Genomic DNA, 14,385 nt, shown 5'->3' on the forward strand with positions numbered 1-14,385 from the left:
ATTATCCATAGAATACATAGATAAGGCATTGCAAGAAGGGTTTTTCCCCCCCAAAATTAATAGAGCACATATACATCTCCAGGCGGAATGAAAAAGGGGCAGAGGTGCTGCCATAATTAACGCTTTGGACAATTTTTTGGTAAGCAGGCAGATGCAGGAGTTTAAAAGAAACACGTGATGTGCTAGGCAGTCTAATTTGCAGAGTACATGGACCCAGATGAAAAATTCCAATGATATGAATAATCCCAACAATCCCCCAAATCCCAAAAATATGAAGTCAGATTAGAGCAGGCTACAGCCCACCTGCGAGTGGCCTTCTCTTGATGGAGAGCCAATTCTTGGCAACATTAGGTAAAACCCAGCCATTTATCGAACCTGTTTAATCTGTTTTCACTGAGGAACGTTAAACTGTGACCAGCATCATCAACACGCGAGTCCTCCACCCCCATGTAACACATTCCCTTCCCCGACATTTGGTTTGTGCCCAGAGGTTGGTTTGGGAGTGTTACTTGCTTCTTGAGAAAGACTTTTTGCTCCTGTCTGCAGGGAGGGAAGGGAAGGCGGGGCCTCCAGGGATGTGGAGGGCTTCAGCTGGGGGCCACCTGGGCGGACTGCGTTCCTGGGGTCAGGCCTTTGAGAGAGCGACAGGCAGGAGGTTGCGAAGCTGGCACAAGGACCACCACATCTACCTAAAAATGAGGAATCTGGAGGGGCCTTTGTTCGATCGCACATCACGTCGAGAGCAACCTTGCCCCCTCCACCTGGGGTCAGGGCTCAGATGGTCACTGGCGCTGTGAATTTTTCAAGAACCCTGGACAGTTCTTTTCTTTGACTAAGCACTGGATGGTAAATAATTTAGGCTTTGAGGGCCAAGAGGCAAAATGGAGAGGATATTATGTAGGTACTTATATAACAAGAGAGAAAAAAATTCACAATGTTTTTATTGATGAAATCCAAACTGTAATAATAGAGTACAGTTTTTTGCAGTACACACCCACTAATGAGAGGAAAGGAGTTCCTTTCTGAAGGGGATAATATGTCTCTTAATTGGGGTTCAATGGTATTGTAGCTATTATCACATACATACACAAATGTTCAAGTGTAAAATAATGCTTAGCTCTCTGGTACAAACAGGCAGCATGTGAATCTGGCCTGCAGGCCAGTTTGCAGACCCTTGTGATCTGCACCAGTGATCTGCAGTGGGTTTGGGGGTATTCCAGCTTGGGGGGTCGCTCCTGGTTGCGAGGCACCTTCATCGCCCTTCCCTCACCCTCCCTCTGTGCCCAGCTAATCTGGTTCATTGACTCTCCCCCGCGAAGCAGGACAGAAAGGTCAAGATTAGGGCCTGGAGCTCTCCCACGGAGCCAGGCCCCCCAGGGTTTCTCATCCTACCGCCCTCGGTGTGTAGCAGCCCCCGCCTCGCAGCCCCCGCCTCGCAGCCCCCGCCTCGCAGCCCCCGCCTCGCAGCACCCTCGGGCTCTTCCTCCAATCCTCCTGCCCCTCCCTCTCTCGCTCCTCCAGCGACTCCTCCCGCCCCCATCCTCTCCAACATCCCTTCCCCTCCCGCCCCCTCTTCCTCCCTTTCCCTTCCAGCTCCTCCTCCCCCGCGCCGCTCCCTCAGTTCCTCCTCCTCCAGCTCCTCCTCCGGGTCCTGTTGCGGCACTTTCCCACTCCACCTCCGCCTCCAGCTCCTCCTGCCTCAGATCCGCCTCCTCCAGCTCCTCCTACCCGGCTCGCGGCTGCGGCTTCCCGCTCTTCCCACCCCGCAGCTCCTCCTCCCTCAGCTCCGCCCCTCCAGCTCCGCCTCCGGGATCCGCGGCTGCGCTTTGCCGCGCCTCCGCCCCCTCCAGCTCCTCCTCCGGGAGCCGCGGCTGCGCTTTCCCACTCTTCCCACCCCGCAGCTCCTCCTCCCTCAGCTCCACCGCCTCCAGCTCCTCCTCCTCCAGTCCCGTCCCTCCCGCTCCGCCTCTCCCAGCTCCGCCCCTCCAGCTCCGCCCCCTCCAGCTCCTCTTAGCTCCGCTCCTGCCGGTGTCCGCCAGTCGCGCTTTCCAGCTCTCGCCGCCGGCTGCCGTGTTACCGCCGCCTCCGCCGCCCCGCGCCGCTTGGAGCCCCGCGCCTGACCATGCCCAACATCGTGCTCTTCAGCGGCAGCTCGCACCAGGACCTGTCCCAGCGCGTGGCCGACCGGCTGGGCCTGGAGCTGGGCAAGGTGGTCACCAAGAAGTTCAGCAACCAGGAGACCAGGTGGGGGCCGGGCCGGGGAGGGCGCTGGGCGCGCGGCTGCGGTGCCGGGCCGGCGCCGGCGCTTACCTGGGACCCCCTCCGCGGCTGCACGCTCCCCCTTCCGGGGCGGGACGGCCACTACGCGGCCTCCGCGCCACCGCCGCGGCGTCCGGGAGAAGCCGAAGAGGGCGGCCCCAGCCCGGAAGAGCGACCTCCGGGCGGTCACAGGGCACGGGAGGAGGTGGGCGCAGCTGGCGGGAACCGCGGGGCACGCGGGGCACGCGGGGAGGGACGGGCCTGGGCGTGCTCGCCCCGAGGTCCGCGTTCCTGCCTGGCCGATCCCAAACCACGGGCGCGCGAGGGAACGTCCCGCCCACGTCCCCAGCCCCGGCTGCGCGCTGGATTCGCCTGGGGCCGTTGAAAGTGCCTCTTACCCGCCCTGCCCCAGAGATTCCGGTCCGAGGGCTGCGGGGTCGGCTTTTTAAAAGCTCCCAGGTGACAGTGCTGAGCTGCCAGAGTGCAGACTTCTGAGTTCTCCACAGGCTGTGGTCCTGCAAAGGGTTTAAAGAACCTGAGAACTCCAGGGCTCACGTGCTGGGATCCCCTGTGCTAACTTTTCTGCTTCAGAGATGATGGACCTTTTCTTTTCAGCTTCTTCGTCGTCCTGGGACTCTGCTGTGTCCCGCAGCAAGGCCATGGCTTGAATGTAACTGCTGCCCATGTCTCAGGTCCACAGGAAGCGGTCGCCTCTGTTCAGTGGAGTCAGGCTGGTGGCCCCCTCTGAAGCTGGACCAGCGTCTCCTTTTTTTCCACTTGCCTGAGTCCACGCAGCTCTTGACTAATTTCAAGTTGGTCCCATTTCTCCCCCCGACTTAAATATCTTCCACTCTACTCACTTACTGATCTTTTTTTTTTTTTTTTTCTTTTTGAGTTACCGATCATTTTGATATCTTTGGCAAAGATTCAGTTCAGCCAACATTTCCAACAAGCGGTGCTGGAACAATTGTTGGCAGCTGCAAAAAAAACCCAAAAAAAGTCCATCCATACTTCCCACCATTTCAAAAATGAACTTGAAATGGATCGCAGGCCTAAATGTAAAACCTACAACTAGAAATTTCTAGGAGAAAACGTCGGAGAAGAAGCTTGATGCCCTTGAGGTGGGCAAAGATTGCTTAGATACCGAGGGGTTATTATTATTACATAGAGAGAAGGTGGAGGTTGTTGTTTTCAGCTTGTTAGGCTACGGGAAACCCTTCTTCCAGGTGGGAAATCACCACTGCACAACCCTGATGATACTATAAGTGAAGAAACATTTGTGAATGAGTATCAGGTGGTGTTAATGCACGAGTCCTTCAGCTAAAGAATTCCACTTGGCAGAGTTTTATCCAGAGGTCTCAGAGGAAGTCCAGGGCTCTGGAGAAGGATAGTGTATTCAGGTTTGAATGCCACAATATCTGGCAGTCCTGTTTAAGTTGCAGTAGCTTTCAGAAGAATGGGATGATAGTTTGTCTCCCGGAGGCGGTGTCATATAAGTCAAGGAAAAATTTTTATTTGGTTTTGAGTATTTTTTAACTACCACTCAATAATTAGAAATCATGAGGTGTCAGAAACCACTCAGCATGAAGTCTGGGAATTGCTATATAGTTACGTTTTATGTTTTTAATATCTAGACTATAAAAGGTTAACTTCCTGACTTTTCTCTTTCCCATGAACTGTCTAGGCCCAGAGGTTGATTTTTTTATAAAGAGGACTCCCTGTACCAGATACTGCACTAGTGATCCGGTTTTTACCGTGTGGTTCTAGAGGTGAGAAGCAGAAGGGCAAAAGGAAGAGAGAATTGATACAATTCATGTCCAGGGGCCCCTTCCTGACTCTCTCCCTGAACCAAGACCAGAAATCTGGTTTGGCGCCTGGTCCTGAACTCCTCCCATTACCCATTTTAAAAACACTATCTGATTGGACACAGAGCCTCATGATTTTACCTTCTCATCTCTAAATTATTTAAGCTCTGCAGGAAGACATTGGCTCCAGCTCTCCAATTGATCACTGAAGTGCCACAGTGATGTCCTAGGACAGCACTGATGATGGTGTCTGAAAGTCTATTGTAACCCGTTATGTTGGTCAGTTGACATGCCCAGAGCAGCCAGCTGGATCCTGAGACCCAAAGTTCTGGTTATCTGTTGTGTAACAAGTCACCCCAGAGCTTAACGGCTTGAAACTAATTGTTTATTTGACTCTCAGACCTGCAATTTGGGCAGGGCTCAGCAAGGAAGGCTTGTTTCTGCCCTGTGTGGTGGCATCTGGGGCTGGAGGGTCCACCTCTAAGCTGGCTCACTCACATGGCTGGTAAGTTGGCACTAGCTTTGGCCTGAGAGCTTGGTTAGGAAGCTCAGCACCTCTCCCCACAGGGCTGCTGGAGCTTCCTTATTAGAGCATGGAAACTGGGGTCCAAGCACAAGGATTCCAAAACACAGGAAGTGGCAGCTCCCAGTCTGTTAAGGCCTGGGCCCCAAAGTCAGTGCATTGTCACTTCTGTCACACTGTGTTGTCAAGCACGGAGTCCTCCCAGATCCGGGGGAAGAGGCCATAGACTGCACTTCTTGATGGGAAAAGCGTTAGTCTGTGGCCGTCTTTTAATTACCACACCCATTCGTTGTTGGCTCAGATAAACTCATCAACCTTCTTATTTCAGGGCCAGTAAAGACCAATGGACGCTGCCGCCTGGCCACAGTTTTTAAAAGGCCTTGAGTAAAGATCAGTCGTGACCATCTTTACGAGTAGAAGCAGGAACAGCTTTGGGGAGAAGTTGCCATGGTGATTGTATGTATTTTCTGTCTTCCCCTAGACCGCTAGTCATATGGGGATTGAGGTTCCTTAGAAAAAACTAGGCTAAAGAAGCTGAAATTCGGGGATTAAACAGTCATAACACCAGGAGTTGTTGGCAAACCTTTTCTGTAAGAGGCCAGACAACATTTTAGGCTTCGTGGACCCATGGTGGCTCCAGCTGCTGTTGCATCTTACAGTTGTGTAGGTTAGAAGTCCGTCACGGGTCAGTGTTCCTTTCTGGAGGCTCTTGGGGAGAATCCATTCCTTGCTTTCCCAGCTCTCAGGGGCTGCCTACTCTCCTTGGCTCTTGGCCCGTTCTTCCGTCTTCAGGGCCAGCCACATAGCACGTCTCTGACCCTACGTCAGTCCTCACATCTCTTTCTCTGACCTCTTCTCTCTCCCTCTTGCATTTTTAAGGACCCTTGTAATCACATTGGGCCAACTAGAATAATCGAGGGTAATCTCCCTGTTTTAGGGTCACCTGACTAGTAGCCTTAATTCCATCTGCCACCTTGCTTCCCCTTTGCCCTATAAACGAACATATATATTCAAAGGTTCTGGGGATTAGAACATAGACGTCTTTGGGAGGCCATTATTCTGCCCACCCCATTCTCAGCTCACGGGCTATAGATTATTGACCCCTGAGCTCTATGATACTGTGATTTCCAGGTTGACTTCGCCTCACAGTTGATGTGATGTTCACGAAGGCATTACACTTAGCTCCCTAGTACTCGAGTTTGGAGGGAGCATGCAGAATTCGGTCTGTCACATGCTCTTCCCGAGGTTGGCCTTGTACTCTTTCCATCCATGGCAGAGCACGTGCGGGGTTAAGTCCCACTGTTATCAAAACTCATTTTCAGATCCTGTCAACTTGAAAAATGGCATTTTTGTCTTCTAATTATTCTATTTAAAGTTGGGTAGAAGCTTCTGTTGATTCAGATAGACCGCTTGCTATATGGTATTCAAAATGCCATTTGTATTTACATTTTCTTTAGAAATAATTAGCTCTTTTAATAAAACAATACCATTGGGTATAATGGGTTTCTGATTGCAAGAGACGGGATACAGGTAATTGTGTATGTATGCCAGTGTTGTGCTGACTCGTTCTCTTGTTGAACCCCCAGAATCCTATACCTGAAATACAGAAACTTTCTGGTAGGCAATTTTCAAAGACTTTAGCTCCTATTTGCTCTTTCTCAAGAAGCTACTGGAGGATGCCCATCAGTAGAACAAGGAAGTGCATCCAGAAGGGGCACAGAAAGTGGGAAATCGAGGGCAGGAGAGGGGTGGAGGGAATCCCAGGAGACAGCTGTGCACAGGTGGAAAGAGAGCCAGCTCAGGGAGAGACTCGGGCAGGCCGAGGAATGGAGATCGCGCTCGAGGCCTTTGACATTGACACTGTGGGATTTAGTTTGTTAGCCAAGTGTTGAGGCTGCTATTTGTATTCAGTACTTGGAAAACTTAGTAGATGAAGAGGTTGGATAATTTCCTCCAGGGTAAACAGACCCCCAAAAGTTGTGCATAGAAGGGAAATACAAACTTGGTTTTCAGTTTACTGTATGACTCAGCTCTGAATGGCACTGACACAGTTAAAGTGTAGCTCTCAGATTTAGTTGGAAGATGCTGATCTATGTCAGGAGGATGGCAAGATGAGATGGCAAGGCTGCACACGGGTGCGGGTGATGGGATGGGGAGGAGATAGAGGTAAATCCTCCTCCTCCGTAGTGAGAAGTCAACACGTGATGCCTAAGATGGAAAATCCAGATGAAGCAATACAAACGTAAGGGAGGGACTTTGAAGGTAAATATCTAAAGACCATATCAAGAGTTGAAATTGGCTGCCTCTGGGCTGTTTATTTGTTTTAAGCCTTACAGAACGATTGGAGTTTTTTAAGCAATGTGTATGTGTAACCTTAACGAAAGTGAAAAACTAAAATACAGTATTGAGCCAAAAAGAGTTAATGTAACAGGCCTGAGACAATTTCTAAAGAGCATATGGGATCCCCTCATATATGAAAAAGGTCCCTTTGCAAGGTGGCCCTTGGCTGGCTTCTGGGAGCTTAGCTTTCGTGAGGTTTCCCGCCATTCCCTGTGGGAATAGCTCACTGCTGAACAGCGTAAACCACGTGGTTAACACCGAGTCCCTGGCCCCCAGTAAAAGCCCAGGCGCTGAGTCTCTGATGAGCTTCCCCGGGAGTCAGTGCTTCACGTGTGTTGTCACAGCTCGCTGCCGGGGGAATTCACACGTCCTCTGTGACTCCACGAGGGTAAGGACTCTTGGAAGCTTGTGCCTGGTCTCCCCAGACCTCGCCCGTGTGACTTGTCCCTTCGCTGATTTTGCTCTGTCTCCTCTCAGTGGAAGAAGTCATACCCTCGAGGACCACCGCCTGCCAAGTCCTAGGGAATCACAACCCTGGAGGTGGTCACAGGGATGCTTTCCTATTAACGGGTGGCATCTTCCTTCCCCTAGCGTCGAGATTGGCGAAAGTGTGAGGGGAGAAGATGTGTACATCATCCAGAGTGGCTGCGGAGAAATCAACGACAACCTGATGGAACTCCTCATCATGATCAACGCCTGCAAGATCGCGTCGTCCTCCAGGGTGACCGCCGTGATCCCGTGCTTCCCCTACGCCCGCCAAGACAAAAAGGACAAGGTATGGGGGCGGGGCTCCTGTTGGAGGAACCTGCTCTGCCTTAACGGCTACATTTATTTTCTCACTGTGTACCTCTGAATCCCCGGGAAATGTCTGCTCTCTACTGTCAGGATGGAGTAAATATGCCTTCTCTGGTTGGCTTTACCAAAGGTTTGTCTTTGGACCAGCCATCACGTTAATATTTGTACATATAGAAACAGATAAAGCGTATTTTTGCAGGTATGAAAATACCATTACTATAATATGAAATTATTATACTTTACATATAATGAAAGTGGATGAAATTGTTGTGTACCTTTGTGGTGGGGGACAGAACTAAACACAAACACGCACACACATTACTATAGTCCTTGTGATGAAATTATTCTGTATCTTTGTGGTGGTGGATAGAACTAGACACACACACACACACACACACACACACACACACACACACACACACACACACACACACACACACACACACACACACACACACACACACACACACACACACACACACACGTGACTATAAAACACTGGGGGAAGTCCTGAGCAGACCACTGGATTGTATCCATGTCAGGATCCCAGTTGTGATAGCCTACCTTAGTTTTGCAAAATGGTACCGTGAGAAACTGAGGCAAGGTTGCACCATCTCAGCATTGTTTCTTACAGCTGCATATGAGTCTACAGTTATCTCAAGATACCAAGTTTAATTTATACCATTATCTCTTTTTAACCTTGCAAGAAGAATGAAGTTAATATTGTTGAATTATTCTTTTTGTAACACTAGCACTGTAGGAGGCTTTGTGAGTTTCTAGAAAAACTGAAGAAGATAACGGCCTCTGCCTTCAAGAAGAATCAGAGAAGTTGGAGTTGGAGGGGAACTTGAAAGGGGATTGTATTACTTTGCTGGGCCTGCGAAAACAAATGAGCACAAACTGGGAGGCTTACTTAGAATGACAGAAATGTGCTCTCTCACAGTCCTGGAGGCCAGACGTCAGAGGTCAAGGTGCCAGCAGGCTGCACGCCCTCTGAAGACTCTGGGGGAGCCTTCTTTGCCTCTTCCTGTTTCTTTTGGCTCCTGGCATTCCTTGGCTTCTGGTAGCATCATTTCCATCTCTGCCTGTCTTCACATGGCTGCCTTCCTGTGTCTCTGTGTGTCCTTTCGTCTTTTATAAAAGGACAGTTATTGGATTTAGGGCCCGCCCTAATCCAGAATGACCTCATCTTGATCTTCACCTTAGTTACATCTGCAAAGACCCGATTTCCAAATGAAGTCACAGTCTGAGGTTCTGGGTGGACGTGAGTTTTGGGGATACCATTCAACTCTCTATGGGGAGCAACTCTTAAGCTGTTGTCCGCCTTGTATTTTATGAATAGATGGTCGGTTCTGCGGCAATCCTTTCAGTTCCGTATAACATAAATCCATAAAACATATATTTATGGACATTGAAATGTGAATTTCAGATAATTGCCACATGCCATGAAATGTTGGGGTGTGTGTTGGCGGGGGCTGTGTGTGTGTCTGTCACTTTGTGACTTGGCTTTAGCTTGTGAGCTGCCCAAACCTGAGGTCCCACCTGTTCCTGTGAAGCATATGACCTCCCACTTGTCATTTATGGAGCTGCTTTTATTCTAAACTTGATTTGCAAGTTTTATGTGTGTTTTTAGCTGCTAAATTTCAATTTATTTCTTTTGTCCCATCAGTGTAGTCTGTTGTCTTAGCTCTTCCTCCCATTTGTGTGTTTCCGTGGGCTTGTTCAGCATCTTCATTCTTGTCTGTGTCATAGGGAAGCTCATATTCTGCTACCATTTCTCTTCCATGTAACAGGAGGTTTAGTAAATTCTGTATTCTGTCATTTGTCATCAGATTTTCCTTTTATTTCTAGTAGCTTTTGCACTTGGCACTAAGATATTTGATACATTGCTGCTTCTTCGGTAAATTACTCCTTTTATTATTACTTGGCCCTTTCCCACTGTGTTAACGATTTGGAACCCTAACTTGTTTTTTGGGTTTTTTTTTTGGTTTTTGTTTTTTTCTTTTTTTTTTTTTTTAACCCTAACTTTCTTTTTAACTGATAGAAATATTGAGACACCTGCATTTTTTGTTTGCAAGTATCTGATTAGCAGTTACGTCTTGTTCCAAGATTGTATTTTCAAACTTTGTTTCTTATGTTTAATCATAATGAAGTCTTTGTCGCATAGAGAAACTAGCATGGTCTGCATGCCTGGTGTCCTTCCCCCACACAGGGGATGTGACGGCACTCCTGGCCTCTGGCCTCTACTTGCCAGCATTGCCCTCTGTCACCACGCTGACGGAGAGCCCTCCCCAGCTCTTGAAGCCCCAGTGGGCTTAACTGTTGTCTGGAACTGTGTTGTTCAATTGTCTCTTGATCCATGTTCCTATTGTTGGACATTGAGATGGGTTTTCTTTTGGGGGCCATTTTGAGTACCAGTTTCTTTCCTTCCTTTCACTGTTCCTTAGTCACTTTGCTGTAAGTGTGTTTCTTGGAAACGACATGGTAGCTGCTTTTCGTTTTTACCCCGATCAGACAGTTCCACGACTTTCTGAACTTAACCGCTGATGGAAGAGATAAGCTGGTCACCGTCAGCAACACAGAAGCAAGGCCATGATAGCAGTTGAGAGACGGCGCCAGTAGCAGCAGAGGGAACCTGGAGTTCAGAAATGGTGCGCCTTATTGTTGGAGAAAGCTGATAGCAAAAAAGGAATCACAGAGGCCTCTGTTAGTTTCCGATTGCTGCTGTAGTAAACTACTATAAACTGGGTGGCTTCAAACAACAGAAATGGATTCTCTCATAGTTGTGGAGGCCAGAAGTTGAAAATCAAGGTGCGGCAGGGCCATGCTTCGTCTGGAGGCTCTAGGGAAGGATCCTTCCTGGCCTCTTCCAGCTGCTGGCAGCTGCCACGTTGCTTGGCTTGAGGCCGTATCCCTCTGACCTCCGCTTCCATCTTCACGTGGGCTTCTCTTGCCTCTGTCGGATCTCCCTCTTTAAGGATACATACAGTAGCATCCAGGGCCCTCTGGGATAATCTCCCCATCTCAGAATCCTTAGTAAAACCACATCTGCAAGGGCCTCTTTCCAAATAAAGTAACAGTCACACAGGCTCCAGGGGTTAGGACCTGAGATCTTTGGGGCCACCATTCAGCCCACTCCAGGGGGCCTTGACAGGTCACTGATGTGTGAATAAGTGGGTATTTAGGGACAGTTCAAGCTCTGAGATAGTGTCATTATTACATCATTTATCATCGAAGTCAGGCTACTTGAGAGATGAAAGGGGATTCTGTGAATAATGATGCCAGGAAACAAGTGTTCACCCAACTGTCCCAGGTGAGTCTGACTCTTGACCACCCTTTGTATAGCCTGGCTCTTTGGGACTGACCTTGGAGGCAGCCAGGACATGTCGATTGTTCTGGCACTATCATTTCTGACCTATCTCTAGTCAAGCTGACTCTTGTTGCAGTAAGGAGAGAGACTGTTTCTCTCACCATGCTGGTCGAAAGGGAAATCTTTAATTTTGTCTATTATTTGAGGTGTGCTTTTGGACTTTTTAAATTGCTGCTAATAACTTTTCTAACTGTTCATTTCTTTACTTAGACCAACTGGGCTGGCTTTGTATCAGGAAACTTTTGAAGTGAGGGTAACAAAGGATTTAGTAAGCACTTAAGAGAAATGGCCTGAGCCTATATGTAATTCATATACCAGCCAGGGTGAGTGATGAGGAGACCCAGGGTGATGGGGGAAAACACTTCTCCCCGCTTTTGGCTTCACTTAGGTAGGCTAAAGGCCACGTAGTGTTTGAATGTGATGGGAAGTCGTCGGCCACACTTGTTCTATGGGCTCAGAAAGAAATTCTCCTCCTCAGCCACTGGAGGAGCCCTGGGGAGCCCCACAGACTTGTCCTTTCCTTCCCATAGGACTGTACTGTCTATGGCGTCTAAGACACAATGGAATTCTGTGCAGTCGATCTATTTAGAGTTACCTGCAAAGAAGCGCAGAAAAAGCTAGAGCCTTTTAACCAGATTCAAAGCTCGTTTCATTATTTTTAGCCTCACTGCTTGTTTTTAAGCAAGTGCTGCACATCTGTCAAATTTTATTTTTGCTTTTATTTGTATGTGCAAGAAACCAGGGGCAAGTTCTGACAGTGAAGGAAAGGTTTCATGATGACACATCAGCACATGGAAGAAAGATAACAATGTAGTATTCATTGTACAAAGTGTGGTGCAGGGTGGTCTGAGTTCTGGGGTAAGACTTTGGAGTCAGGTGGACTTGGGTTTGACCTTTAGTGCCATTATTTACTCTTGTTCTGTTGTGTCTTTAGTTTCCTCCTCTGGAAGTTAAGGATGGTATTTGGTACTATGGATAAAGTGCTTGGCACACAAGTGGGCAGACTTTCCCAAAAGAACCAGGTGTCAGATTGTTGAGGCTTTGTGTACCACTGGGACTCTGTTGAAATTGCTCCACTTCACCATTTGGTGTGAAAACAGCCATATTTAATATGTAAGCGAAGGGGTATGGCTGTGTTCCAATGAAACTTTATTTATGGACATTGAAATATGAATTTCACATACTTTTCACATGTCACAAAATATTGCTTTTGATTGGTTTTCAACCACTTTAAAACCTAAAACCCATTCTTAGCTCACAGGTTGTGAAGAAACAGAGCATGGGCTGTCTTGGCCCATGGGCACCAGTCCCCTGACCTCTGCTATAGTGGGTGCTCAATAATTGCTAGTTTCCTTCCCTGCTAAAAATCGTATGATGTGGGCACAGCTGGAAATAATTACTTTTGAGGGGGTAGAAGACTTGGAGCTTTTTTTTTTTTTTCCCCAAATTTTCAAGGTTATGTTCTATTTTCAATGATCAAATAGTTTCTTTTGATTTCTTAACTGGAAAATTTGAGGACAGTTGTGCTGACACAAATTTCTACAATCTTGTCAATTTTTAAAGCCTGCGAAGTTTACACTTTTGAGCAGGGCAGCAGCCGATACGTTAAATAAAATCTGGGCTCTCTGGAGAGACTTTGTCCAGGTTGGTCTGGCTCACAAAATATTTGACCTTTATCCATTTTTCATTAGAGGAGTCGAACGTTTTATCTTCGGTTGCTGTACCTTGACTACCTTTGTTGAAATGTCGTACAAATTTTTCTCTGTCTTGGCTCTAAAGTCAGTTGAAACTTGTGAATCATTTTTCCTGCAAGATGTAGTTGGGGGTTGAGGCAAATTGCGAAAGACGGTCCAAAAACCAAATTTGAAAACAGAGTTTGAAGAAGAAGATCAGAAAGTATGAATTTAAAAATTACCCCTGGGACTTCCCTGGTGGCACAGTGGTTAAGAACCCGCCTGCCAATGCAGGGGACACGGGTTCGAGCCCTGGTCCAGGAAGATCCCACATGCTACAGAGCAACTAAGCCCGTGCGCCACAACTACTGAAGCCCGTGTGCCATAACTACTGAAGCCCACGCGCCTAGAGCCCGTGCTCCGCCACAAGAGAAGCCACTGCAATGAGAAGCCCGCGCACCACAATGAAGAGTAGCCCCCGCTCGCCGCAACTAGAGAAAACCCGCGTGCAGCAACGAAGACCCAACACAGCCAAAACTAACTAACTAAATAAATTTATTAAAAAAAAAAAAAAATTACCTCTGTGCTTTGGCTCTCAGAAGTAAGAAATGCTCAACGCCATGGAGAGAACGCCATGGAGAGCGGAGGACTCTTTTTGTAGGTTATCAGCTTAGAGGAAGAGCCCCAAATTGATGAGCATTGTGAGTCAGATTCCCAGCTATCGATTTGTTCTTTCAATTATCTTGGAATTTTGTTAGGCTAAATAATTCTCACAGTTAGTGAGGTGAGTGACTAAGCCTCGGAAACTTGGTGTTACGGAGATCCTGTTATTAAATATTTATCGAAGAACTGTCGTATGCAAGGTACAGAGCTGGGACTGCAGGTGATGTGGAAATCTCCAAAACCAACTCTTTGCCCTTGAGGGACGCATAGTCTAGTTGTGAATTATGCATCCTATGTAAAATATCTTCTGATGTCAGTCTTTAAGCAGGCGGCATAAGGTGGTCCCATATGGTGGGGACCAAATGCTGTGTCCCTTTAGAAGGGATAGATCATTTCTCTCGAGATTTCTCGGAGTACCTTAAAGTTTGGAGATTGGAACCAGATCTGGAGGATCAAACACATCAGGTCTGCAGAGATGCGGGTGGAATAAGGGTAAGGTGGGTGTGCAGGTGTAGATGGCAAGGCTTAGAGTGTTGTCCGGAAGAGGGAGAGAGCGGGCCCAGTCGCCACTGCGGGGAGGACCCCTCCTGGAGGCACAGGGATGGGGGTGGGGCAGACCAGGTCTCAGTAGCTAGAGCCGCACAGGCGGGAGGGCTTTTTATCCCAGAGGCAATGTGGACCAGAGCAGGGGAGCTAACACGATGAAAACGTGACGTAGTTGAGCAGGTTGAACAATTTTTAAAAAATTAGAAAACTGTATCCCCATAATCTCACTTTCTAGAAACATCTACTGGTAACATTTGGGCTGTTTCCTCTCATTCTTTGTGTGTGAAAAAAATGTGTGTGTGTGTGTGTGTGTATTATCATCAAGTAATAGGTTTCTTTTTTATAAAAGAATGGTGTTATTAGAGAAAATAAAAATAATCTGTTCACATTGTGATATAATTCCTGTGTGTT

General features: G+C 47.9%; 1 protein-coding gene across 2 annotated transcripts in view; it reads left to right on the forward strand.

The window, feature by feature from the left end:
- The first annotated feature begins 2,008 nt into the window (after positions 1-2,008).
- Positions 2,009-14,385, forward strand: part of PRPS2 (phosphoribosyl pyrophosphate synthetase 2) — a 31,497-nt gene continuing 19,120 nt past the window's right edge. Inside the window, exons 1-2 of one of the 2 annotated variants that reach the window (XM_068532988.1) lie at positions 2,009-2,244; positions 7,519-7,702. In XM_068532988.1, the coding sequence (XP_068389089.1) occupies positions 2,123-2,244; positions 7,519-7,702 (306 nt within the window). In that variant the 5' untranslated portion in view covers positions 2,009-2,122. The remainder of the gene's footprint in view (positions 2,245-7,518; positions 7,703-14,385) is intronic. The other variant, XM_068532987.1, reaches the window with a different exon arrangement.

This window comes from Eschrichtius robustus, chromosome X (assembly GCF_028021215.1).
Source record: "Eschrichtius robustus isolate mEscRob2 chromosome X, mEscRob2.pri, whole genome shotgun sequence".
Taxonomy (NCBI): domain Eukaryota; kingdom Metazoa; phylum Chordata; class Mammalia; order Artiodactyla; family Eschrichtiidae; genus Eschrichtius; species Eschrichtius robustus.